Below are 27,357 nucleotides of genomic sequence, written 5' to 3' on the forward strand. Positions count from 1 at the left end.
CGCACAATCAATCTCTTTGATGTGACACAAAATAAATAAATAAATAAAAGAAACAGGAACACGCTATTCTTTATTTCTATGTTCACTAATGGAAATCCCTTATTCAAGGCATACATAATAGCTACAGTGCTATGCAGTGCAATAATTGTGTTACAATGCTATAATTCCAGTTCTCTGATAGCGCCTTACTCTTAACATGAAAATTTCCCTCTTGAAAACCTGGTTAAGTGCAATTTGGATGCATGTAATTCAGTCTTGTAGAGGATTTGCACTTATGTTGGAAGCCAAGAAGAGGAAATCGTTTCAGCTGTTAGTTTAAGTGGCCCCAAGACACTTAAGTCACACTTAAAAATATATAAATGCCATTGCAATAGATAACAAAATATCAAAGCAAGTGGCATTTCCTGTAAAGAAAGATAGCACATGCACACTTTTCAAGCAAAGCATTTTATAAACACAAGTGCGTTCTGTTTTAAATAATTAAACAAATAGATATACTTTTCAAAATGAAGACAAAAAACAAAACATTTTTGGACACTTTTTGGTCGTCAAATGTTAGTGGAACAGGTCCATAGCAGTTGATGTGAGGAGGTTCCTCTGATAGGACACTTCCTTGGGGCCAGTTGCTTAAAAATAATTACAAAAATGGCTCTGATATTTTGTTATCTATAAAATGAAATTCATACTTTTATTTTTTTTAGATGGCTCAAAGGGATAGTTCACCCCAAAATGAAAATTGTCCTATCATTTACTCACCCTCATGCCATCCCAGATGTGTATGACTTCCTTTCTTCTGCTGAATACAAATGAAGATTTTTAGAATAATATCTCAGCCCTGTAGGTACTCACAATGCACGTGAATGAGTACCAAAACTTTGAAGCTCCAAAATGCACATAAACACAGCATAAATGTAATCCATAAGATTCCAGTGGTTAAATCCATATCTTCTGAAGTGATATGATAGGTGTGGGTGAGAAACGGTTCAATATTTAAGTCCTTTTTCTTCTGATTTTGGTTATTTGCATTCTTCGTGCCTATCATCCCCTACTGGGCAGGGAGGAGAATTTATGGTAAAAACTGACCTAAATATTGATCTGTTTCTCACCCACACCTATCATATCACTTCATAATATATTGATTTAAACACTAGAGTCTTATAGATTACTTTTATGCTGCCTTTATGGAGCTTAACATTTTTATCACCCATTCACTTGCATTGTATAGACCTACAGAGCTGAGATATTCTTCTAAAAATCTTCATTTCTGTTCTGCTGAAGAAAGAAAGTCATACACATCTGAGATGGCACTAGGGTGAGTAAATGATGAGAGAATGTTCATTTTTGAGTGTCCAAATACATTTTGGGGCCACTGTTTATTGTTGCTTATGGTGATGCTCTTGCTGATTAGAATATATTTGGTCTCGTGTCCTGGTCAATGTACAGTAAGTTAGCATTAGCATTCATACAGTGTGTTGTTGAAAAAGCCCTTTTTATTGAAAGTGGTATATAATGATTAAATATAAACATGATCCCCTTGTCTGACCTCTGACCTCTTACCTCAGCCTGGAAGCCCTCTACTAAGATGGCAACCAGTAAGTTAAAGAGGACATAATTTCCAAAGGTCATCAGGGCCACAAAGTACAAAGCTGCCAAGGGAGAAGTGGAGGCCATGCCATAATACAGAACCACGTTCCAGTCCTCCTGCGTCAAGATCTGTGGAGAGACACACAATAGAGATAGAGATGAGGATTGTAAGCAATTATACTGATTCCTGGAGTTTTCTTTGAGGCACATTTCACAGACAAATTTCACATTTTATATTATTTATTTACATTGAGTGTATGCATCTATGCTTGAATTGTTTAATTGGTTTAATTGGTCATCAGTTTTTACTTAATATTGATGGACAAAAACAATCACTTAAATGCTGTGAATATCTTCAAATTGATTTTATTTGTATTTACATTTACAATATGTAATTTTATATATTTTTTTAATATTTATATTATTTGTATTTTGTTTGTCACATGCTGTTACACCTGTATGTTTACAACATACCTTAAAGTAAACTATAGTTTTTACTTAATGACTGGTAGATTAACACTAATAGAAATTTATATTTGGTGGTGATCAATATTAACAGGAGACCAAACCAAATAACTGAAACTGTAGTTAAAATAGTGATTATAGGTACTTTTATTATAGGAACACAATTTTCTGGCCTAAGTTCGAGAAAAGTACCATATTATTTTTGATATTATTAAGAATACCTAAGAGTTACTTGAAAGTATGTTGATAAACTGAAGTTCAGTCATGAAAACTATCTAAAAGATTATGTGTGTATGACATATTGATAAGATTTTGGTCTTGGAGCACTAGATCTGCTATGCTGCTGCTGCTGCAGAGCAAGTACTGAGACTTACTTCTGCTAGAAAATACACATACTGACATATACAAACATACTGAGTTAGCATGTGGACATGCTGCTGCTGCCGCACAATTAGACAAAATGTAAGACATGCTACAATGAGCGTGTAGGACATGCTGCTGTACAAACAGACATAAAAACAATCATAATGTAGCAGATCTAGACATGTGTAGCTGGGGTGGAGGTGGGTTTCAGAGAAAAACTCTCGCAGCGTGCTGCAGTCAAGCCAGCTTATCTGCAAAACTGAGCAATTTAAATGTTAGACAAAGAGAGACGCAAGTTGATTGGCTACCCGACAGTATGGTAAGGGACCAATCAGCTTACACCATGTGAGCCAATTGGCTAACAGATGACAAGTTCAAAGAACCTATCAGCTTGTGTAACATAGAGTTTCATGTCTGAAATTTGCAAATTTCTAAAAAAATTTGTCTCATTAAGCATTCTAGTATAAATACAAAGAACTTTGTTTAGGTTTTTTTCCTTCACCCCAGCATATTTCATACATATATCCACTGAAGAACCCAAACAATCCCCTCTCTCTAGCTCTTCCTCTAGACTGATTTAGACCAGATGAAAACCAGCAAGTACTGCCTGGAGTTTATATTTCTCTTACAAACACGCACACACACAAACGCACTTCCACACAGACAGAAATAGAGATTAGGGAAATTAAAGGCTCCCAGTGCCCAAGAAACCTTGACTCTGTGGCTTCCTTCAGGGCCTGGATTTAATATGGCACCATATCAGTATTTGCACAAGTGTCGGCCCCGGTGACCTCATCATACTGCCCAATACTACAGGGAGAGGGCTTGATGACCTCATCATGTCTGCAATAAAATGGGCAGACTTTGATGACCTCAGCAATTTTAACTCTGACACAACTTGTAGAAGTTTGGATAATCCCAGTCTTAAAAGTGCGACTGACACACACACACACACACACACACACACACAAACTTTAGCCTGACTCTTTAGACTACCTAACAGACAGATCTGACTGCAAGCAAATTTTAGAAAATAGCGTTATTATTATGTATTTATTTACTTTTCTTTGCTGTCATGTGCAGTGATGCCCCATGGTGATGTTATATCTAGAACAAAGTATATGGCTATGTTCACACAGCAGCAAAATACATTTCTCAGTACTGTTTGGATTGCTAAATCCAGTTCTGTTAATACACTATTTGGTTATGAAAATGAATGACAACCGTATTCTATAAACAAAGTAAATACCTTAAAGGGATAGTTCATCCAAAAAATAATGACAAAATTTGCATTTTTCCTTTAAAACGTTTGTCGATCCCAAACACTGACTGTGTGAACATAGCCTTTAAGGTTTGCTTGAATCCTGTACATGCAATGAATTACACGTAACATTTTCTTAATTTTAATATAAATGTAAAACTTTAAAATAGCTGTTATGTCACTGAGCATTTGTTCTGCCAAGCAATGATTTGTTAAGTTCATTTAGACAGGCAAAATACCTACAATCCCTTGCCTCAGCATTTCTACAAAATGCTGCTCTTCCAACTTTAAATGCTCACTTCTTAATCAAAACTTGTCTCCAAAGAATAAAATACCTTTTTTAAAAAAAACATCTGGACTTTAAACATGCAAGGCACTGTAAGTTCACTTGAAAGTTTGTTTGTTTTTTTTTACACTAAAGTAACCACCTGACTCCTGGTGGTCAGCAACATTTGGGGATTTTAGGAACAGCACGATCAAAAATTATGATGTTATGATGTATGATGCATAATGTTTCATCTTTCTCTGAAGAGGAAATTTACATTATTAAGCAATAACAAATAGTCCACAAATAACTTCTACCTAATACAGTAACATCTTATGAAGTACATTCAGTCCTTAAGCGTATCTGCAGAGATTTGCTTATTTAAACACATAAACTGCGTGGATATATTTTGCTGACCTGAAACACAGTGACGATGGCCCAGAGGAGTGAGTCAAAGTTCTTTCTGTCTGAGACTGTGTCTCCATTCTCCAAACGCAGGGTGAACTTACACCCAAACAGGTGCATCCCCAATATACTGAAACACAGAAGACAAGCGAAAGAGAAACAGAAATCAGAGAGACAGAGAGGATATAAGGGAAAAGCATAAAAAACGAAACATTTAATTAATTTCATGCAAGAATATCAGGCTCATTCTCATGAAATAGTGCCATTTGTGTGACCATGACTTACTACTGATATAATTAAAAAGATACAGAATTTTGACTGTGCATTTCCATATAGTCATTTAACAGACTGTATTGTTCCATCAAACGAGGAACATAAGCAATTCGTCAGACTTTCTCACATTATTTGAAAGACTTGACTCTGTTTATTCATTGTGTAAAGCAATTTTTATAAAAATTTTTTTTTTTTTTACAATAAATCATTTATTTTGATGATTTTTAATCAGAATATAAGTCAATTTGCATGTCATTTATCACCTTTACATTTTAACGGGTTATATATGATAAAATAAAAACAGAAATAAAATTCTACCTAAACTTTTATTTAAATTAAAATATCATGCTTTCACTAAAATGCTAATAGAGTACTTTCCATTTATGGCCATAATTATTATTATTATTATTATTATTATTATTATTATTATTTTCCAAAATGGTTGTATTTATTTATGCCCAAGTGTTTACACATGAATATCCATGATATCTAATTTCCCTAGTATCTATTCAGAAAATAAGTATATTATCCAAAGTATATTATATGAATTCCAAAATAATTTAGGGCTCTATGGTTAGTAAAATTAACTAACTATTGGTACTTTGCAAGGCCGAAACCACATATTTAGGATTGGGGATAATCATTTTAAATAATAGTTTAACCAAAAATTCTGTCATTACTGACGTACCCTTGTCGCTATGTCATTCCAAACCCTGACATTCTTTCTACTGCAGATTTCCATACAATCTGCATGTACTGCCTCATTCAAAAGCACCCAAAACGATCATAAAAGTATTACCTAAAGACTCATGTGTCAAATTCTAAGTCCTCTGAAGACTCACTTTGTATGATAAATAGACCAACATTTAGGTTATTATTCACTCTCAAATCAAATCAAATCAAATAATATGATAAAATAGTAAAATAATTACTAAACTCTGTAAATCAAATATGTCAACACGGCGATACCATCAAACCTCATTGGTTATTGTGTTGTTACGTCGGGTCATAAGACGCGGAAGAATCACTAAATACGTTTCCATCCAAGGAAATATAGCTGATGGAAACGCAAATTATCGCTAAAATTTCACAAGTGTCGTTATAATATTCTTCTATTTAACTCTAGCGCATAAACTCTATGTCGATACTTCAAATGTCACGAAAAACAGGTTTGGAAACACTTTAGTCGAGAAAATTGGCATTAACGCAAAAATGTAGTGTCACATGACAGAATTTACCCCAATCTTTAGCCTGTGTTACTCATGACGATAGTATACATTCTTGAAAGACAATTTATTGTACATGATTATGGATTGATCTTAATGGCATATAGATCTGATGCTGAAAATATGACACTTCCAGAAGTGCCAACACAAATATCTCGTATCATGCACATTGACAAGTGCACAGAGGACTAATGAATGGCCACTTTTTGTGATTAAATTAATCGTGGTAGCTGTCTGTTTATTTATTAAAGTTGCTTTTCCACACCATTCAAAATAACAGACGTAACCCACAATACAAAAAATATATCATTTCTATGCACAAAGATGTTTTAAATTAAAAATAAATACACAGTACTAGGAGAAAAGCATCAGTGTGCTTTTTTTTGGAACGCTAACATATAGCCCGATTCTATAAAATGATTGTTTATACTTTTGAAAAATGCTGGCAAAATTCCCTGTATTAAATTAGGCTAAATAAATTACCAAATGAATAAAGCATTAAATAAAATAATTAATTACCAAACAAAAAAATAATTTTTTTAGACCTATATAATTGCCGTTTCTTTACACAAACTTAAAGCCTTACCCTGTTCTGTAGATGAAAAAAGTTGGCTGAATGATATTCTCAGAATGTTCTACACTTCAAGACTATAAACTATCAGAACTATTTGTCCAATGCGGAGTTCACTTTCAGAAAACGAGATTTTGAACATTTTAAAACTTTTAAATATTTTAAATCTAACCCTCTTTACCTCAGATTGCATTTGCTGAGCTTCTTCAGAAAATGTAAATTGCATTATGAAGCTAAAATTAATTTTAGATGACAATCAAGTTCAGTTGATCGTTAAAAGTTGCTGGACAAATATGTGGGAAATAATGCAGTTGTGATGGCGATGCTTTAGATTAGATGATTGTTCAAAATAGCCTATTTAATATAAGGAATGTATCATATGTAAACCCTGATATTAAACCACATCAGTTTTTCTTTAATAGCTGTGCACACAGCATATACACATCAATGGATGGTCCTTATACTAAGACCGAAAGTTTCCCCCACTACTTGGTGCAGGTTGCCAGCTTGAGCAGGGCCATGATGATTCGCTTTCAGGTCGGAACCGGTGGCAACTTACGATTGGCGCAACATCAGGACTAGTATTACAGTCCTATCAGTCCTATGCAATTCCTCATCTTCTGATTGTATTTATTTGTGAAATTAAAATGACAGTAGCTGGCTAATTTCAATGAATTTTCTCAATATTCTCCCCATTTTACCCAAATAAATTAGGTACATCTGAGAGGTGAAAAGTACACAATTAGCGATATACACACATTTCTGTATGGAAACGGCTTAAGGGCAGATTTATTTTGCGACAAACCAAAACTTATGCGACAAAGTGTTTTTTTTTAAGCATAACGTCATCACGCACACCATTTTTAGGCAGAAGAATTTCCCAAACATTTTTTACGCATTTTCACTTTGTTGATAACAAAATAGCAGGAAAAGTGGGTGGAAACTAGGCTAATGAGGTTTGATGTTATTGACGTGTTGCAATGTTTGTAATTTATTAAAGGAATATTCCGGGTTTATTACAAAATAAGCTCAATCGACAGCATTTCCAGCATAATGTTGATTACACCAAAAAAATTATTTCAATTCGCACCTTAAAAAAAGAAAAATTGGTTACAGTACCCCACTTACAATGGAAGTGAATGGAGCCAATTTTTTGGAGGGTTTAAAGGCAGAAAAGTAAAGCCTAGAATTTGATAAAATCACTTACTGTATATTAATTCTTCTCTTAAAACTGTAAAGTTGCTTTAAACGTCGTTTTCCCAGTCTTTTTAGGGTTTACGCTACGTTGCCTTGGCAACGATGTTGTAAAATTGGATAAAACTTTAAACAGAAAAGGTTAGTATGCGAATTTATCACACTAAAATCATGCTAACACACATTTTGTTTATGTCTTATGGCTATACTTTCTTTCCACGTTTACGGATTGGCTCCATTCACTTTTATTGTAAGTGCCTCACGGTAACCCAGATTTGGGCTTTTTTTACAGAAAAGGAGGGACAAGTCGACATAAATTTTTGTGGCAATCAACATTATGCCACAAATGTTGTCAGATTGAGCTTAACTTGTATTAAACCTGGAATATTCCTTTAATGATTTGATTTGAGAGTAAATAATGATTTAAGTTTTAGTCTGTTCATCATACAAAGTGATTGTATGTATCCAGAAAAAATTTGGAATATGACACACAGGTTGCATGTCACTTTATGACACTTATGGATGCTTTAAGCTTTAAAGGGGGTCACTATCAAAGGGACAGACCTGAAGATGAAGATGAAGAGCATCAGCAGCATGCAGAAAGTGGCTACATTGTCCATAGTCTTCATTAGCACCACCAGCTGCCTGCGCAGAGCAGGGAGGAACCGTACCAGCTTCAGAACCCTCAGCAGACGGAACGTCCGTAAAACCGAAAACCCTCCGTCCGCTTGTCCAACGATCTCCCATACACTGTACAGACCACCAGACAGAAGATTTCAAAGCACACCTTGAATTAAAGCTGAAGTATGTAATTTCTGCACCCCTAGCGCCACCGAATGGAAGTGTAAAAATAAACAACATTTTCAAAACAGTTTTCTGAAAACGCCCCTCATCTGCTGTTGTTTGAACTGTCAGATAGTCCCGCCCCTAACTCACACCATTGGTTGAGGAACAATGTTGGGGCGGGTCTAAGCAGGTCACTCTAAACAAACACAGGAATTTTATAGTGCAGAGACAAAGTGTTTACAGTTTTTGAGAAAATGAACCTCTGAATGACTTGTAGTTGTCTCTGCATATTAAGCTGGGATAGAAGGATGTATTTTAACACTGAAAATGTTACATGTTTCAGCTTTTAAAACATAAAATGCATTAAACAGAATGGAAGAGAACAGCATATACCTAATGATAACAATGATCCCATCAAAACTGTTGTAGGGGTTGCTGATGTAGTCGAACAGACCACAGGCCGAAAGCTTGAGGAGCATCTCTAATGCAAACAAACTAGTGAAGACAATATTACTGATCTCCAGCACATCTGTCAACTCATCCGGCTAAAGGAAAGAAAGAGAAAGAGAGCATAAAATATTCCTCTTTCATGTAATTACACAAAATTCATGTAAATACACCTATCAGGCTGTAAAACCTCTTTCGTTTTACTATTGGAACTTTTATTTTTATGAATGTATCCTTGCCAGGTCTGTCCGGTGTATCTATTTATACAACCATGTGAGTACAAAATCAACTGTGCAATTAAAATCAGTGTAATTTAATTAACATTGCTTAAGTTATTCAAACTGACACTTTTGGTGGAAACCTTAGAGGAGGATTTGAAGCACACAAACACTGTTTTCACTGTCATGACATAATATTTATATTCTTCCTCTTTCTCTCCCTGTGGCTTTGTTTCTTGCCGATTAAGAGCTGGTGAGCTGTCTTATTAACTGTGTCTACTGTAATGTAAATAATCATTTCCCTGGCAACAGAGTGAATGTCCTCTGCCTCAAACTGGTTCATCTCAGACTCTCACTGTCTCTCTCAGACATACACAGAGACACAAACTAATCCTAACCAAGGGGGTTAATTAAATGCAATATGAGCTACCAGCACCCGTAGTAGTATCACACCTTATACACAATGGTGTGTGTTCATGTTGTGTTACAATATGTCACACTGTAAAAAGTGTTAATGTGCAGTTGTTACCTTAAAGAGAGATTTCTCCCTCATCTGACCCTTAGTCATTTTAATCATTTTTCACACTCTCACTTTTTTTATTTAACTGTCAACTAGCAATGTCTAAAAGTGTATGTACATGCATCACAGGATATTTATGAAATGGAAATATCAACCACAGTGTTATTTCCAGCATATCTCAAATTCTGTATTATGTTTAAAGCAATTCTATGGAAATGACGGTGATGAAAATGACATTTAAAAAAATAAAATAAAATTGCTGACTGCTTTGCCTTGCTAAGGCTAATTTCATAGCTAACATTGTATGTATCCTAATGGAGGGGTGGATTTACCCCTGCCTCTTTAGCTTATTGATTAGTTGAATACATTTACTAGCAATTGTTGTAATCAAAAGGTAATCAAAGCGCTTTTACTCATGAGCATTTATTCCGGATATGTTATAATTATGAATGTTACAGGTCATTTGTGTATTTGACCTCTGAGGTGTGACTGAGGGTCTGACCCATGTCAGGAATGCAGTTAACAGTGCTTTCTCATTTAGCCTGGCTCCCAGAGAACAAGTATACAACTGGATAAGGCCTGAGTCCCAGTGAGTGTGTCTCAACCTTGAGAGAAAAGATAGCTTATGTTGTGTTCTGTCTAATGATGTCATTGGAGGTATTTTTTTTGTAGTTTTGAGAATCATGTGACTATATCAGAAGAACTGGATGCCAGTTTATCTAAAGAGAACACTCACCTCTGACCCATTTCTGCTTACCAACTTGACTTAGCGTTTTAAAAATATAATCTTTTGAATGATTGCGGCATGTCTGTAAGATTTCTAGAATTGTCTGTACTGTTCACCTATCAGATCTCTGTACTTGTAAGAGATGATGGCAATTCATTTGCATATGCCTATAATTACTGTTGTTTTTGTAATCTAAGTTAGTTTGAGGTTAGATCCTCAACTCATTTTCTGTTTCTGTCCTTTGCCTTTGGAAATGTGGAGAACTTTGTCTTCAGTAATCTCTCTCTCTATTTATTGAAACTTCAACTTTGACTCCTGGTCATCATTGTACATGCTGGTCTCTTTACCTCATAACTGTATTTCCTTACACTAAATACACTAAATTAAATAACATGTTCACACTTTTTGCCAAAATTGGGCAAAATTACAGATTTATTGGAACTGATGCTCAATAAAAATACTGCTCACAAGTGATATTTACCTTGATTTTTCTTGGTTTACTTCAAATATTATTTGTAGAGGTTGACTGATAATGGATTTTGCCGATGCCAATAACTAAGGTGATGGAAAAGGCCGATAACCGATTAATCGGCCAATAGTTTTAAAATGTATTTATAGAATTTAGAGTCTTTCCTTACTCTGACAGGCACAGACATTGAGGTTACAAGAGTCCAAAATTAACAAAATATCAGCTGCAGTTTATTGTGCAACCAAAATCCCAATAATAACCAGAAAGAAAAATAAAACCAGCAATTTACGTGAACATGACAAAATTCTAGCAATTCAAACTTTATGTTCTGTATAACACGTTTGACTGCAAGTTTCCAGTGAAATGTCCAGCTGGGGGCGCCAAAAGCGAGTAAAATGGTGTCGTCTTTAGACAAGGTTTTAAAACATACCTCCCTAACCTAAAACTTTTACCTGAACCTAACCAATAGTATTTTAAAATATAAATGAGACGTTTAAAAAAGACATCCTTACCAAATCAATGCCTAAACCTAACCATTAGTGTTTTAAAATGCAGAATCAAAATGAAAAAAATCACATATTCTGAACCTACCACATCATTTCATGCTGCTTCTATGACTGTGACATGTACTGTCACATGTCAGCTTGAATTCATGGCTGGACTTGAACTTTGGTCCTCCACCTTCAAGTCCAACACCCTATCAGGTGAGCTACCACACAAGCTATTCATGTTGGAATAAGTGTATATATGTAGGTGAGTGTGTAACAAGCATTGAAATTAGTTAGAGTAAAGTGTGTTGATATCATAAAATAGCAGGTTCTGAGTAATAGAGAGAAAAATACGTATTTATAAAGTCATAATCAGCCATTAAAGTCACGATTTGAGTGAAAGTGTATAAAACACACAGTTGTTGCAGTGCTTCTAGTGTTCATTTCACCTGGAAACTACAGGGAATTGTACCTGGAGACACGTATAACAAGTTTTGCAAAAATGTATATAGTCACATTTTCACTTTGAGACCAGGTTGGAAAAATTTGGTGCATAACACGGGACTTTTAACTATAAGCAAGACCCCGGAATAAACGTACTTATTTTCAAATGATGCAGACTTGGCTCTGTTACAATACTCTATATTTAAGTATTTATCAAATTAAGCTTTTTATAGCCTACAATCACTAGGTTAAAGCTATTGGCAACTATTGACATTAGTTTAAAACATGTTATAATTAGTTGTTTGTTAGTTAGTTTGTTTTTATATAGGATTTTCATAATTTAAGATCGAAAATCTGACTCTGGGACAAGGCTAAAACAATAAAAACAAAACATAAAAGGAATTTGTAAAGTACCAAAACCTAATGATGAAGGTCTGGTAAAAAGTTTCCAAATTAGTTTTAATGTGAACATAATTTAACAAAAAGGAAAAAGGTGAAATCTTTTAATTTGAATAAAAGTTAAGATGAAATTGCATGAAGTTGAGGAAATACCCATATATCATCTCTGTGCAAGTCAAAATCAGACCCCTAAAATTCCTTAGGATAAATAAAAAATAAATGAGACAAATGATGACATACATTTAGAGAATGGATCTATAAAATTAATGTGGATAGCATAGCTCAGATGATTTGAGAACAATTTGAGACATTGAGATCTCTTCTGAAACTAAATAGACACAAGGGTGATTACTAGGGGCGTTTTCTTTCACCTATGAATCTCATTGCTGTCAAGGACAAACAACTGAGATACAAGAGATCTCCTTTATAATTTTTCTATCCTATGAATGGAAATGTGCTGTGTACATCATGATTAAACATAAACGCCCATTATATTGTAAGGTTTGTATTTAAGTGAGTTTATTTATGTATGCTTTCACCTGTTCATGGTACTCCACTCCCATGCCGAGTGTATTGATAAGGATTGCGATCATTATTCCTCTGTTGAAGTATTTGCTGTCCACAGTCCGTCTCAGCACAGTTCTGATGTAATGAAGACACATACACACACAATTCTCATTCTCAGACACCTTTTCTTCTGTGTCCTGGTTCCTTTTGCTCTGTTCTGGGCTGTAGTCCAGCCCCTGTTTCTCGGGGTCCGATTCACCGTTGGAGTCACAATTAACACCATCACTTTCCTTGGTGCAAACAGGGCAGGAAGACAATTCAGAGGATACAAGTCCTGCCTTGCTGTCCAGACACACGCTCGAACATGTGCCCGGATACACACCTGGAAAGAAGGACAAAGATATTAAACATTACACATAAGGGAAGACCGGGGCTAATTTTCACACTGGGAAGTTGTCACAGGGGTTATATCTTAGTAACAAAAGTCCAATTAGATACCTATGTTGGTTTCAAACAAGAGTTCCAAACGGTCTTGAATTAGAATAATATTTGTGAATTTTATCCTCTAAAACTAAAATTTCAGTATTAGCATTTTAACAGATCTTGGGTAAAGAGGTGAACAAAATAAAACCACACTGGGGTTCATCAAGACAAGGGACAAATAATAAAGGTAGATTTTAACTGAAAGGTGTAGTTCTATACAATTTATAACTTACAATTTCTGTTGATATTTTTGAATTTGAACTTTTACATTTTGCTGCTTCATGACTTGTTTTACCAAAAAAAGCCCATTAAATAGCTATAAACATTCATCTATCCGATTGGTTCTCATTGCAAAAATTATATAGTGCAACAATATGCCCTGCTAATGCATGCTCTCCTATTACATACAATATTGTGCAATTGCACCTCATAATTACTCAACCTAGGGATTGGTTAATTTCCTGATTATGGTTTATGACACCCAAGCCATCTCTGTGATTTGATAATAGTGATCGATACAGTCTCTCTCATGCAACCAGGGCACAGACTTACTATACTTGCCTGTTGAGTCCCATCTGCTGTATTTGTTCTATAATGATATCCCACATGAAATGAACAATATTTATCATTAGCAATATAAGTGGATAAATTTCAAATCGATGACATACTAGTTAAATACACTAACCCTAGTCAAAACAGAGTGTAAAAAATATTCCTAATTTGAATCCAAACAAATTGATTTTCCCTTCGATTTTGTGTTATGTTTGAATCCTATAAGAAAATTCCCATTATGAGCCTTTAGGATTGGTTCCAAATTACAAAAAAAATTCTAATAGTAATTTTGTACACATTACTTTAGAATTTTTGACTAGGGTAACCCTTATTCCAACCACACTACACCAAAATAAAATGGTAAAATTGGTTTGTCCAAACCTGATGGAGGGCAACCTGACCATATATGAATCTGTAGCTTTAAATGCAATTGCACAGGAATGTGGGTAACAGGAGGATAACGATGCACTTAAATACAAATATGTAGCAGCAGCTTAAATTTATGAACATATATTGAGAAAATACTGAAAATTGCAATGCAGTTGAACTTCACTTCAATAGGTAATTCCAGGCAAAAGTCAAAAGGCACAAGAAAATAATGACTAGAAAAAAAAAAATGAATTTCATTATCTATGTTATTAAGTCAGAACCCCAAAGACAGAATTTATTCTTAATCCACAAACCCAAAGTATTTTAAATACAGTATGACAGTAAGGTCAAAACACTTATGTTTGTGCATATATATTGCAATATTTTTATATATTGCTATGTTCTATGTATAGTGGCCCTAAATAGCATTTGGATACTTTAGCCACACTTAAAAATGTAATTGCATTAAATAACAAAATATCAAACCAAGTGGCATTTATTTAAAAAAGAATTAGCACAAGCATACTTTTAGACAAATCATTTAAAGTTTGTTGGGTTTTAAATTATAATACAATAGATATATAATAAAGACAAAAATATTTGGGCACTTTCTAGTTGTCAAATTTAGTGGAACATGTCCATAGTTAATGTGATGAACTACACCTGTGGTTATTCTAAAAATTACCTTGACACCAGTTACCGGTAGTTAGAATAAATTGCAAAAAAGTTCTGAGAAAAGGTCTAGCATCATTTATTTGCAGATGCCACTTCTTTTGAAATTTTGTATCTAGGGCAACCAAATTACATAAATTTTTAAGTCTGGCTCAAGTATCCAAATACTTCTGGCGGCCATTGTACCATTTGTATGATTTACATATTTGCGATCTTACCGTGTTGCAACTTGTAAGTATCATGAAATCCACTGACAACTGAGATCTTCCTGCTATAGGGCCCATGATGAAAGGCTGGTGTCTTGACCCCTCCTGTAGTATGTAGGTGAGAGTGCGACTTTTTGTACAGTTTGGAGGGTAAAATGGTGGGATAGTTCATACTGCGCCTTAAACCCTTTAAATTCTGTAGTGCAAGTGGGAGTGATGGGTTCTTTTTAGAATTCTGAGTGTCTCTTTCAAGATGAAGGGTTTTCATTTCAAAGCCATTACTGATGTAATGGTGAGGATGATGGGTATGATGATAATGCGGCATGAAGTATTGGGACTTTGTCCCATTGTCATTCCAATATCCATTAGTCCCGCCTCCAGTCAGGGAGGGATTGTTGAGATTGGCCCCACCCCTTTGTCTCAGGGGGCACAATTCGCCGTAGATGCGAACAGCATGATGGCAAAATTTACGGCAGACCTGAACAAGGTATTTCAGCATTTCTTCATAGCAGGATCCTGGTTCAGCCTGGATGGACTCATTACTGCGAAAACGTGCCCGCTGCTCCTTCATCAGCTGGTTCTCACGTTGTTTGGTCTCAGAGAACTGTGTTGCTATGACAACCAGGCACAGGTTGATCATGAAGAAGGAGCCTACCTGTGTAGAAATCAAAATATGAGTATGGTAGATTTTAAAAGCAATAGCTCGAGAAACATTTCAGGTGTCATACCATTAATTATTTTTCCATGACATCCAATTTTTATAGTAAAATTGTTAGGTAAGTTTTGCACATCAAAACTTTTTTTTTCTATCCTCTCTCTGATTATAGAATTAAAGTAATAGTTAAAGGGAAAAAATGAAAATTCTCTCATCATTTACATGCCCTCATGTCATCCCAGATGTGTATGACTTTCTTCTTCAGAACACAAATTAAGATTTTTAGAATATCTCAGCTCTGTAGGACCATACAATGCAAATGTATGGTAGCCAGAACTTTGAAGCTCCAAAAAGCACATAAAGGCAGCATAAAAGCAATCCATATGACTCCAGTGGTTATATCCATATTTTCAGGAGCTATATACAGTAATAGGTGTGGTTGAGAAACAGATCGATATTTAAGACCTTTTTTACTAAAAATCTCCACTTTCACTTCCACATTCTTCTTCTTTTGTTTTTTGGTGATTCAAATTCTTTGTGCATATCACCACCTACTAAATGAATGACATGCCTCCTTTCATTCAGCAGATCCTCATTCACAAACGAGATGACTGAGTGTGTGATTCATTTAGTTCATGAATGAGTTTACCAGTACATTCAGTTCATTCATGAACAAGATTTCTTATCTCGTTCAGACTCAAACGACCGACTCGACTGGTTCAGTGAAGAGGCGTTTTCCTTCAGCGGGTCAAACCAATGTATATGCTGCCTCACAGCCCACACTCGAATGCTATTGACTCATGATATAGTCAGTCTTTACAGGCATGAAAAGCCACCAAAGCAGTCTCGCACTTCAAACTAGAGCTCATTGGCTTAGAAAGGGTCAGTGTATGGAGGTGAACGAGTATGATTCGTTCACTTAAAAGATTCGTTAAAAGACCGATTCGTTCACGAACGAAACATCACTGCTACAGAGCTGATATACTCTTCTAAAAATCTTCATTTGTGTTCTGCAGTAGAAAGTTATGAACATCTGGGATGGCATGACGGTGAGTAAATGATGAGAGAATTTTCATTTTTGGGTGAACTATTCCTTTAAACAGGAATTCCTTAAAATTTGTTGCTATGCTTTTAAGACTTCTATGAGGCATTCACTCATTCTTTGTGTGTAAAAACAGAAACAGCACTTTGCGGTACTTTGCGGTACATTTACTCGCAAACCCTGGGTGTCAAGTTCAATATAGTTTTTATTTGCTATAATCCTTTAATAACAGGCACTTTCTAAAGCCTGCTTTACACCATGTCCAAACCAGCCATTATCGCAACAAGCATCAGGATATTTTGTTGATCATGTCGCTGGATAGCCCCGCTCACAGTATAATTTTATTGGTCAAAAAATCAGCTCCACATCACATTATATAAAAAAAAATGTAAATTACCTGAGAGCATAACATCACGTAACATTTTCGAGTTCAGTAATCGCAGACCAATGAATTGCTTGTTGCTGAAAACATTTTCAAAAATTTTGGTCACATTCCGCCTGGTTAGGACAAGGTGATACTCATTTCTTACACTGAGATCTTTCAGAATGATATGTCTGACTTCAGAAAGTTGTGTTGCATCTTAGTTTTAATAAATTGGGACCTGAAACTTACAGTATGTTTTTATAGTGCAATGAACTCATATGTCAAAAGATCACGAAGGATTTAATTCCTCATGCATGACATGACCCTTTTAAAGGATTGTGAAAGGCAAATCCAAAATACCCATATTTACACGAAAGAAAAACTTCATGACACTAGTCAATTTGTGCTTCATCAACTGATCAACAAATTATTAATATGCACTCAATGCCCTCATTCTTACTTCAGACTTTTTATCAATAAAACTTTGATTTGCATGGCTTACCTTTAAGAACACTGTCATCCCTGATAGATGGCAAAGAACATATCCATGCAACTAGTGCATGTAAAGAAATGGTAACTCAATAAGAGGCTAACCGAGAGGAAGATAATCAGATAATTCATTAATATACACTTACAATGATAAGAAAGATGAAATAGATGAAGTTGTAAAAGGAATGTGCATCCATGACATAGTACATGATATCCACCCATCCCTCCAAGGTGATAACCTGAAGAGAAAACAGGAACAGGATGTTACCTTGCTTGATACCACCATTCTTTTAACTTTTATGAGGTGGCAATAACTTAAAGGGACTTAAAGGGATAGTTCACGCAAACATTTTTATTCTGTCATCATTTACCCACTCTAATGCGGTTCCAAATCAGAATGACTTTCTTTATTCCATGGAACACAAAAGGGAAAACATAATGGTGACTCTTTTCCATATAATGGACTGTCAAGCACCAAAATGACAAAAGATACAACATAAAAGTAGTCCATATGATCTGTGCATTATATTCCAGCATTGTGTGCTGAAAAGACAGAAACTGAAGTTGTAATTCACTGTAATTCACAATGCTCTGTATTGTCAGAATTAATTTAAATATGCCACCTTTACTGTAAATGCAACATCGCTTAACATTTTGACATAAAAACACCATGATAAATTTTCACTGACATGCCACAACATGTTTAACAGCACCACATCTGATTAGAAATCTACAAAGGAGGACAAGATTTTCAGTCAATAACAACTTTTTCAGTCAGACAGACTTTTTGTCATTTTTGGAACTGACAGCCCCTGATCACCATTCACTTTTATTGCATGGAAAAGAGCAGCATCAACATTCTGCTAAACATCTCCTTGTGTTTTCCAAGAAAATTAAGAAAGTCATATGGCTTTGAAACAACATGAGTTTGAGTAATAGATGACACAATTTCCTTTTTTATTTTGTGAACTACCTCTTTAAAGTCACATAAGAAGCATGATACCACCCTGCCTAAAACGTCTATGAATTGCCAATAAATCAAGGTCATCTTAAGTTATAGTTCACCTCTTGCACAAAACTAGGTCATGATACTCTAAGGAATTATAAATGTCATGCTCTGGTCAATTGAATTACTCAGAAACCTGATAAATGTCCTTGCTCATTCCCAATCAGATTACTCTGGAAAATGATAAATACTGTAGCCCCTGAAGATTGAATTAGAATGGAACATGATACAACTTGATTTTCTAGGACAGGTAAGCTGGTTATTGATGTAAGGGATTCACTCTCACTGTAGCCCATGGCAACCATTCACTTTATTTTCCAACTCTGAAAGTAAGTGTCTCTGCACCAAAAAGGATTTGTGAGGATACAAAATCTCACCTGCCTGCCAAACTGAATATATACTCAGCGAAAATCCTAATAAACAACTTGGAACACATCTTTAACACAAATCTAAGCATTAAAATTAAAATTTTTGACCTGCCTTGCTAAAATATCAATGACTCTGCATGTTGTTTGCATAAAATCAGTTTGCTCAGTAATCCTTTTGACAACAAACACACCTGAAATATAGCAATCCACGCATATCCAATGTTGTCAAAGTTGATAGCCCCATTATGTGGATTGTGTTCACTTGCTTTGCAGTTATTGTAATACATGTTCCAGTTCACACAACCATGATGAAGGGACGCTTTGAAAAAATTAGCTGTGACATTTTCAACAGTGAGTTCACAATAAGCCGCTCCCACTCTGCGCTGTCGGATGTTCGAGCAGTGCAGCATTCCATTCTCCCGAGTGGTGGAGCAAATAAAGGGGACGTCATCAGATTCTTCTAATCTGTAGTATTCACTCAGATACTCTGTGGCATTATACAACCTAAAGAGAGAGCAAATGGGGTTAGTGCAGAATGCTGAGAGATGTATGACACAATAACATAAATTTATTTAGGTATGATCCGTTATTTCGATTGGACATTAGTCAGGGTAGATAGCAGTAGATATAGAGGAACAAATAGAAAAGTTACACACAGAAATATATGGGATGCATTTTTTCTTCTAAAGAAGGTTCAATACAATTTAACCTATGTTTTCACATTATAACATCATCATTGTCATCATTAGCCAGACATATCAGTGCTACACAGGACATAATAAAGACACAATAAAGAGTCTGAGCCAGTATAAGTTTCAAGATTTCAAGTGAGTACTTTCAGAGGGACTGGATCCAAACCATAAAAGTTGTCTGCATTTCTAGTGTTGTATTCTTTGAGAAAAACAATCTCCTCTTTTGAGGCATGTAAATTTTGCCCTGTGGGTCATCTGTTTTTGTGAGCACTTGATCTGAATATATTGTATAACCAACAGATACGGCAGTTTAGTAAAAATCTGGTAGAAATGGAACCTAATTCACCTTTAAACTTTTGTCTTGTTTGTATCAGGGTTCACGCTGAAATTTTTTGGAGGCGTGCATGATGAAGGGGTGGAGGAGACTGATTTTATCAATTTAATTGGGTTATCAAAATTCCTGGGGATCTCTTTTTTCTTTTTTTAAAGGAAAAGAAACTTTAAAAAGCCTTTACAAGAAAATGATTAAAGCTGTAGTGTGTAGTTTTCCAATGATAAAATACTTATCTCAGTTTACGTAATATGCACAGTCAACTATAAATAAGACATTTGTAGGTTGATTTCCCCGAAAAGTGCAAAAACTATGGCTCCAACATACAGTAGTCCCATGACAACAGGTGAAGATTATAATTTGTATGAGATGGCAAAATAGTATGATATTGTATGTCCTGGCTCGTACTAAAAGGTATGACTTTTATTCCTATAAAACACTTCCATCGTCTCGTTCCAAACCCCAATGTTCTCTTTCTTCTGTGGTTTGGTTTACCGGTTAAACTTAGGAAAAAATTTATGAATACTCCTTCAAAACCCTGATGTTTTCTTTCTTCCGTGGTACACAACAGTTTTTTTTGTTTTTTTCTGTTAAAATCATGGTTAGGTTTAGGGTTCGGCTCAGGGGTTTAGACTTTATGGTTAGTTCAGGTTTGGGTTAGGGGTTAAACTTAGGTAAAATCGTAACAACACTGTTCGTTGCTTTGTTTATTTTTCTCTATGGGAGCAAGCGTTGTTCACTTTTGTACAAGCCAACTCATACGATTTTACCATCTCATGCTATATAACAACTTGTCATGAGCCCTGGTGGGTGGCTTTGTGGTGCTATCAAAACAATGCTCTGTTTGAGCATTCCGACCAGCCCGACAAAGCAACATAGGTTCAACCAATAGTGTGAGTTTATTTATTTAAATAAATCTATTTGCCATACCAATGGAATATGCAGGGAGTGTACAAAACCTCTCTGAAAACAATATTTATTTTGGATATTCTGTTAAGCAGAAAATTACACACTTCAGCTTTAACTCTCTAAAAATGGCAATTAGTTTGGATTAAATGATTAAAATTGCTATAAAAAATGAGGACTCCCTTATGAGAGAAACAACCATACATGCAACCAAATCTGTCTGCAGACAAAAATAATGAGTAGAGGTGCAAACAGCCAAATTTGCATATTGCATGGGACTAAGCAAGAAAGCCATTTTCACACCTAAGATTTCTTGCAATTTCTGGATTTGTGCAGTAATCCACTGTAACCATGGATTAAATACAAAAGATTATTAATAAGAGTTAAGAAAATATTTGACTAAAGGAATAGCTCCCTAAAAAAAAAAAAAAAAAAAAAAATCTGTCATCATTTACTCACCATTACATCTTTTCTCCATACAATGAAAGTAAATGGTGACTGACACTTACATAATACCCAACATTTCCTTATGTGTTTCATAGCAGAAAAAGAAGCCTTATGGGTTCGGAACAATATGAGGCTAAGTAAATGATGACAGAATTTTCATTTTGGGTGAATTATCCCTTTAATACTCATTAAAAGGCAAATTCTTTATTTTCCTTTATGCATATACAGTAGAAGTCAAGGGTGTATATTTGGCTTGAACATTGGGGGTTACAGTCTGAAGAATTTACGTTTCCATTGATCATGTTATAAATATTGGGGGGGGGCTTGTACTTGTTTGTTTTGATTATTGGGGGAGGGGTGGTTATTCCTTAACTTACATACATATATATATATATATATATATATATATATATATATATAAAATGCTACGTGATGCTACCTTAGATATCCTTTTAGCATCCAGGGGCAGGGCCGCATTAAGGTTGTCCTGGGCCCCGGGGCTTATAGTTTTGCTGGGCCCATGTCAGTCGTCAGAGCAGGGGGGGGGTGGGTTTGTGGAAGGGGTACAGTGAAACGTTTTCACTCAATGATCATACGCTATACGGACGGGTTTAGCAGTTGCACACCCTCTCTATGTTTACATCAGCGTGTCCCGCAGAAAGCGTTCACATATGCCCTCCCGAGAACATCGACGGGGCAATACCGCGACTGCAGTAGAGAACGCCTGCAGGTCCCCTACCCTTTTGACGGAAGTGAGCGCAGTCAGGAGGGCAGTCTTCAAAGAGAGTGCCTTAAGCTCAGCTGACTCCAAGGGCTCAAAGGGAGCTCCCTGTAGTCCCCGAAGGACTACGGAGAGGTCCCATGAGGGGACGAGGCGCGGTCTGGAGGGATTCAACCTCCTAGCACCTCTCAGGAACCTGATGATCAAGTCGTGCTTCCCCAAATACTTACCATCTGCTGGACCACCTGAGGGTGGAGTCTCCACTCTCCCCTGACGGTAACCTGACATGACAGCGCATCCGCTGCAGTGTTGAGGTTGCCCGGGATGTGAGTGGCTCATAGCGACTTGAGGCGCTGCTGACTCCAGAGGAGGAGACGGTGGGTGAATTGTGACATGCAATGGGAGCGTAGACCGCCTTAGTGATTGATGTACGCTACCGATGCTGTGTTATCTGTCTGGACCAACACGTGCTTGCCCTGGATCAACGGCCAGAACCTCCGCAGGGCGAGCAACAACTCTAGGCAGTTGATGTGCCAACGCAGCCGCGGGCCAGTCCAGGAGTCGGCGGCTGTGTGCCCGTTGCATATGGTGCCCCAGCCCGTTTTGGAGGCGTCTGTTGTAACCACGACGCGCCTGGAGACCTGCTCTAGGGGAACCCCTGCCCATAGAAACGCAAGGTCGGTCCAAGGGCTGAAGAGGTGGCAACAGATCGCCGTGATGGCCACGCGATGTGTTCTGCGGCGCCATGCCCATCTCGGGACTCGAGTCTGAAGCCAGTGCTGAAGCGGTCTCATATGCATCAATCCGAGTGGTGTGGCCACCGCTGAGGATGCCATATGCCCCAGAAGCCTCTGAAAAAGTTTCAGACTGTGCACACTCGTTCGTGTCCAACTACAAACCGAGAAAAGAGATGCTCTGAACCGGGGAGAGCTTGCTCTTTTCACAGTTGACCCGAAGCCCCAGTCGGCTGAGGTGCCAGAGCACGAGGTCACTGTGTGCGAACAGCAACTCCTGAGAGTGAGCTATGATTAGCCAGTCGTTGAGATAGTTGAAGATGCGGATGCCCACTTCCCTTAGCGGGGCAAGAGCAGCCTCTGTGACTTTCATGAAGACGCGAGAGGACAGGGACAGGCCGAAGGGGAGGACCTTGTACTGGCACACCTGGCCTTCAAAGGCAAACCGCAGGAAGGGTCTGTGTCGAGGTAAGACCGAGACATTGAAGTACGCATCCTTCAGGTCTACCACCGCGAACCAATCCTGATGCTCGCTAGAATGCGTTTTTGCTTCAGCATCTTGAACTGGAGTCTGTGCAAAGCCCGGTTCAGTACTCGCAGGTCCACCTATCTTCGGTACGATGAAGTAAGAGCTGTAGAACCCTTTATTCATCTTGGCTGGAGGGACAGGCTTTATCGCGCCCTTGTGCAGAAGGGTAGCGATCTCCGCATGAACGGTAGCAGCATTCTCGCCCTTCACTGAGGTGAAGCGGACGCCGCTGAACCTGGGCGGGCGCCTGGTGAATTGAATCGCATAGCCGAGTCGGACGGTTCGGGTCAGCCACCGTGACGGGTTGGAAAGCGTGAGCCACGTGCCCAAACTCCGGGCAAGGGGGACCAAGGGAATGATCATGTCGGACGTATCAGCGGGTGGGGCCCCGCGGAAGGCGGAGCTCGAGGTGCCACGTTGAGGTGATTCGAGCCCCATGGCTGTGCTGAGTCCAGGGACATTGAAGAACTTACCTGGCTCCTGCTGCCCACCATAAGATTGGCTGAGGAGGGGGGGAGGAGGAGTCTCGTCCCTGTAGTCCACCAGACCCAATCCCGTGTGGGCGTGTTTGTGCCACAGCTGGGCGCACAGGGGCGGGGGGACTGCCGCTGGAGCACCATACCTGTAAAGATGGGACGGTGGACGGTGGTCGTGATGACGGCCGTGTGCACCGAACATGTGACCCAGGGAACAAGAAAACCGCTCTTTTGTTGAATTTTTGGGTACCACAGCCTCTTGGACATGTGCCGAAATTAAATGAAAATGAAACAAAAAATTCCCCTTCCGGCCCTCCACCAGGGGATGGAGTGGTCTGCTCACCAGCTCCGGAGAAGTGGGTCTTCTTGCCCCTGGGTCGCCTGTCTCAGGGGCGCTTCGAAGCCTTCCTCGGGTACTTGGCAGCCGGCCATGAGACGGGTGGCGTCTGCTTCCTGCGCTGGGCTCCACGCGGGCCGCGGGGGCGGGCTACAGCAGAGCCGGTGTTGTAGTTGCAGGAGGACGCCCTTGGCTACGAGCAGATGGGGTGCGGGGTCTTGAGCTGCGTCGGGGCAGGATGTGTTGTATAGACTCCATCTGCTGCTTCACCGCCGAGAACTGCTGGGCAAAGTCCTCGACAGTGTCGCCAAATAGGCCAACCTGGGAGATGGGGGTGTCAAGGAACCGTGCCTTGTCAGCCTCGTGCATCTCAGCCAAGTTGAGCCAAAGGTGGCGCTCCTGGACCACCAGGGTGGACATCGCCTGCCCGAGAGACTGCACCGTGACCTTTGTCGCCCGGAGAGCGAGGTCGGTCACCGAGCGCAGTTCCTGCATCAATCCCGGGTCAGAACTACCCTCGCGCAGTTCTTTTAGCGCCTTGGCTTGGTGTACTTGCAGGAGAGCCATGGCGTGCAGGGCGGAGGTGGCTTGTCCAGTGGCACTGTAGGCTTTGGCCGACAGGGACGAGGTAAACCTACAGGCCTTGGAAGGGAGCTTTGGGGGAATTATACACTGGGGTAATCGCCGAATAGCCCCTGGCCACCCTACCATCGAGGGTAGTGAGGGCGGGGGAGCTGAAAGATCAAGACTGGGCAGTAAAAGGTGCCTCCCACGACCTTGTCAGCTCCTCGTGCACTTCCGGGAAGAAAGGAACTGGAGCGGGGTGTGGCTGTGAGTGGCGCCACGAGCCCAGGAACCAATCATCGAACCATGAGGGTTCAGGGGAGAGCAGAGGGTTCCACTCTAGCCTGACGCTCGCAGCTGCCCGGGAAAGCATGTCCGTCATTTCCGTGTCTGCCTGTGACTGGGCAACCGGACCCAAGGGGGGGAGCCCAGCTGAGGCTTCTGTGTCCGATTGGACAAGCCCGCTCTCCGATGCTGCGCTCGAGAGCTCATCAATTTCGCGGGCTCCGAACAAGAGGTCGAACTCACCGTGAGATGAGCCGGCGGACTCATCTGGAAGCCTGATCGGGGCAGACGAGCGTGCTGGGGAATGAGAGGTCCGTGGAGGGATACCCGGCGGAGGTGGTCCCATTGAGGTCACCAAATCGCCCCAGTGCTAGCCGCGCTGGCCTCATACCCGTAGGTAGAAGGACCGAGGCGGGAAGCCGCTGGGGTGGCTTGCTTTCATACCAAAGCAAACCGCGACTGCAACGTTGCCATTGTCATGTTCTCGCAATGAAAACATGATCCATCCACGGACGCTGTCTCCGCGTGGGTCGTGCCCAGACACGAAAGACAGTGATCGTGACCATCAGAAGTTGAGAGATAACGACCGCAACCAGGAATAACACACAAATGGAAAGGCATCTTTAAAAAGACGGGTTTTTAAAAAGACGTTCCGTGTGTGCCGCTCTTTTAGAGAAATATACTCTTTTAGAGGAATATACTCTCTTATTTCTGCCGAAGCGCTAAGGGGCGTTCTCTGCAGTGCACCAGTGCAGAGGAGGGAGAAGACACTGAAATGCGCCGTCAGATCCAGCAGAGGTGAATGAACAGTCAGCTCAGTAAACATCAACCGTTCGGCTCCGAAGAGAAAATCTGAATGAGTGGTTGCATTCCAGCTCCTTTTATACCCGTATGTCCGGGGGAGTGGTATGCAAATTTTCATTGGCCTTTTATCAAAGACCAGAGGTGTCTTGGGCTCCCAAGGGTGACCCCTAGTGTCACTACATCGACATAACATCGAGTGAGTGACAGATAGGGAACTCATTCTAAAAACTGTAAAGCTATAAATGAAGCTTACTATTTACAAACCGGTTTAACAAGTACATAGGCATGTGGTTTCAAAGAATTTATTGTTGCAACATCATTATCAGCATCCATGTAGCAGAAGTTTAGCAAAAAATTTGAAATTTATATATACTGAGTGCATTATAAAGCCCCAGTTTTGTACTTACATTCTAAAATTGTTATCCAAAAAGCATCGATTCCGAAGAAGCCCTGCCCACAGCTGGACGCCAACAATCCCAAAGATAAAGAAAACAAAGAAACAAAGTAGCAAAACGTTTCCCAGCATCGGTAAAGTATCCAACAACAACGTCACCAGGATACGCATACCTACAAGATTGAGATACATGATGTCACAAACACATTTAAAAATACAAGCAATGAAGAATCAAAGTCATCAAGGACATACCTTAGACTTCTACTGGTTTTATACAAAGCTCACTAAGGACTACAGGCTAACCCTAACTGACATCCAAACCCTACCTCTAAAAGACAACTTCTTGAATTTTTAGAATGAGAAAAAACAATTATACTCTATTTGCCGAAACTCATTATGAATACATTTTACAATTGTCCCCAAAAGTAAATTAAAAATGCTAAAAAACTATAGCCAAGAACAGTACATACACACACATACACATATTTGCAATGCTGTGGCTAATGCTCAGTGATTTGAGAGTAATGGAATTGGAAACTTAACAGCCATAGGGTCTCACTTCTCACTAACTCCAAAATCTATTACTGCTTTGCTGCACACACACACATAAAAGTATTTGGTATGTGTTGACAAAAGGAGTGAGCTATAAATGGTAAGTGTATCCGTGCATGTCAAGAGCTTACCATGTTGCACTACATTAAACAAAACAGACCCTAACTTTTGCTATTGGACCCAATCCATGACTGTAACACACACCAGCACATTTCTAAAGGCTGACTGTGTGTGTGTTTCAGTGTGTTTTGTGCTCCATCAAGTATGAGATGTTGGACAGAATATGTGTTGACACTAAACTGCAACAATCAGCGTCAGTGACCATGTTAATACATTATGAGTCTTGTATAGTCTTTGTGTGTGTGAATCTATAAATACATCAGGAACATCTTTTTTCAGCACTAGTCCAAATCACTTGCTTCAAATCAATATCTGGGCTGTAAAAGTGTGACACTGAAAGAAAAATAAGAAAGATGGAGGAAGAACAGAGTGAAAGAAAGCAGTACTCACTGGGAACTCTGTTGATGGCTCGTAAAGGTCGGAGAACCCGTACGATTCTGATGGCTGAGAAACTAACATTATGGCCGTCTAAAGAATACTCTAACATCCTGAAAAAAAAATAACGACATGATTAGGGCTGAGCAATTTAGCTAAAAAATTATCTTGATATTTTTCTGCCTTTTGATGATGTTCAATACACAGTATCTTGATATTAGTGTATCTGCTCTGAAATGGCTTAAAAGGGTGATTTTTTTCAGAAGAACAAT

At 38.6% G+C, this 27,357-nt stretch overlaps 1 protein-coding gene across 1 annotated transcript in view; it reads right to left on the reverse strand.

Annotated features, from left to right (window-relative positions):
• LOC127445571 (voltage-dependent T-type calcium channel subunit alpha-1H-like) overlaps positions 1–27,357 on the reverse strand; it is a 139,182-nt gene that overhangs the window by 42,186 nt on the left and 69,639 nt on the right. Inside the window, 10 exon segments of the mRNA XM_051705717.1 lie at positions 1,558–1,713; positions 4,356–4,473; positions 8,172–8,357; positions 8,787–8,938; positions 12,645–12,994; positions 14,907–15,549; positions 17,591–17,683; positions 19,010–19,322; positions 26,052–26,211; positions 27,101–27,198. Coding sequence (XP_051561677.1) covers positions 1,558–1,713; positions 4,356–4,473; positions 8,172–8,357; positions 8,787–8,938; positions 12,645–12,994; positions 14,907–15,549; positions 17,591–17,683; positions 19,010–19,322; positions 26,052–26,211; positions 27,101–27,198 — 2,269 coding nt within the window.

The sequence above is a fragment of the Myxocyprinus asiaticus genome, chromosome 8 (assembly GCF_019703515.2).
Source record: "Myxocyprinus asiaticus isolate MX2 ecotype Aquarium Trade chromosome 8, UBuf_Myxa_2, whole genome shotgun sequence".
Taxonomy (NCBI): Eukaryota; Metazoa; Chordata; class Actinopteri; order Cypriniformes; family Catostomidae; genus Myxocyprinus; species Myxocyprinus asiaticus.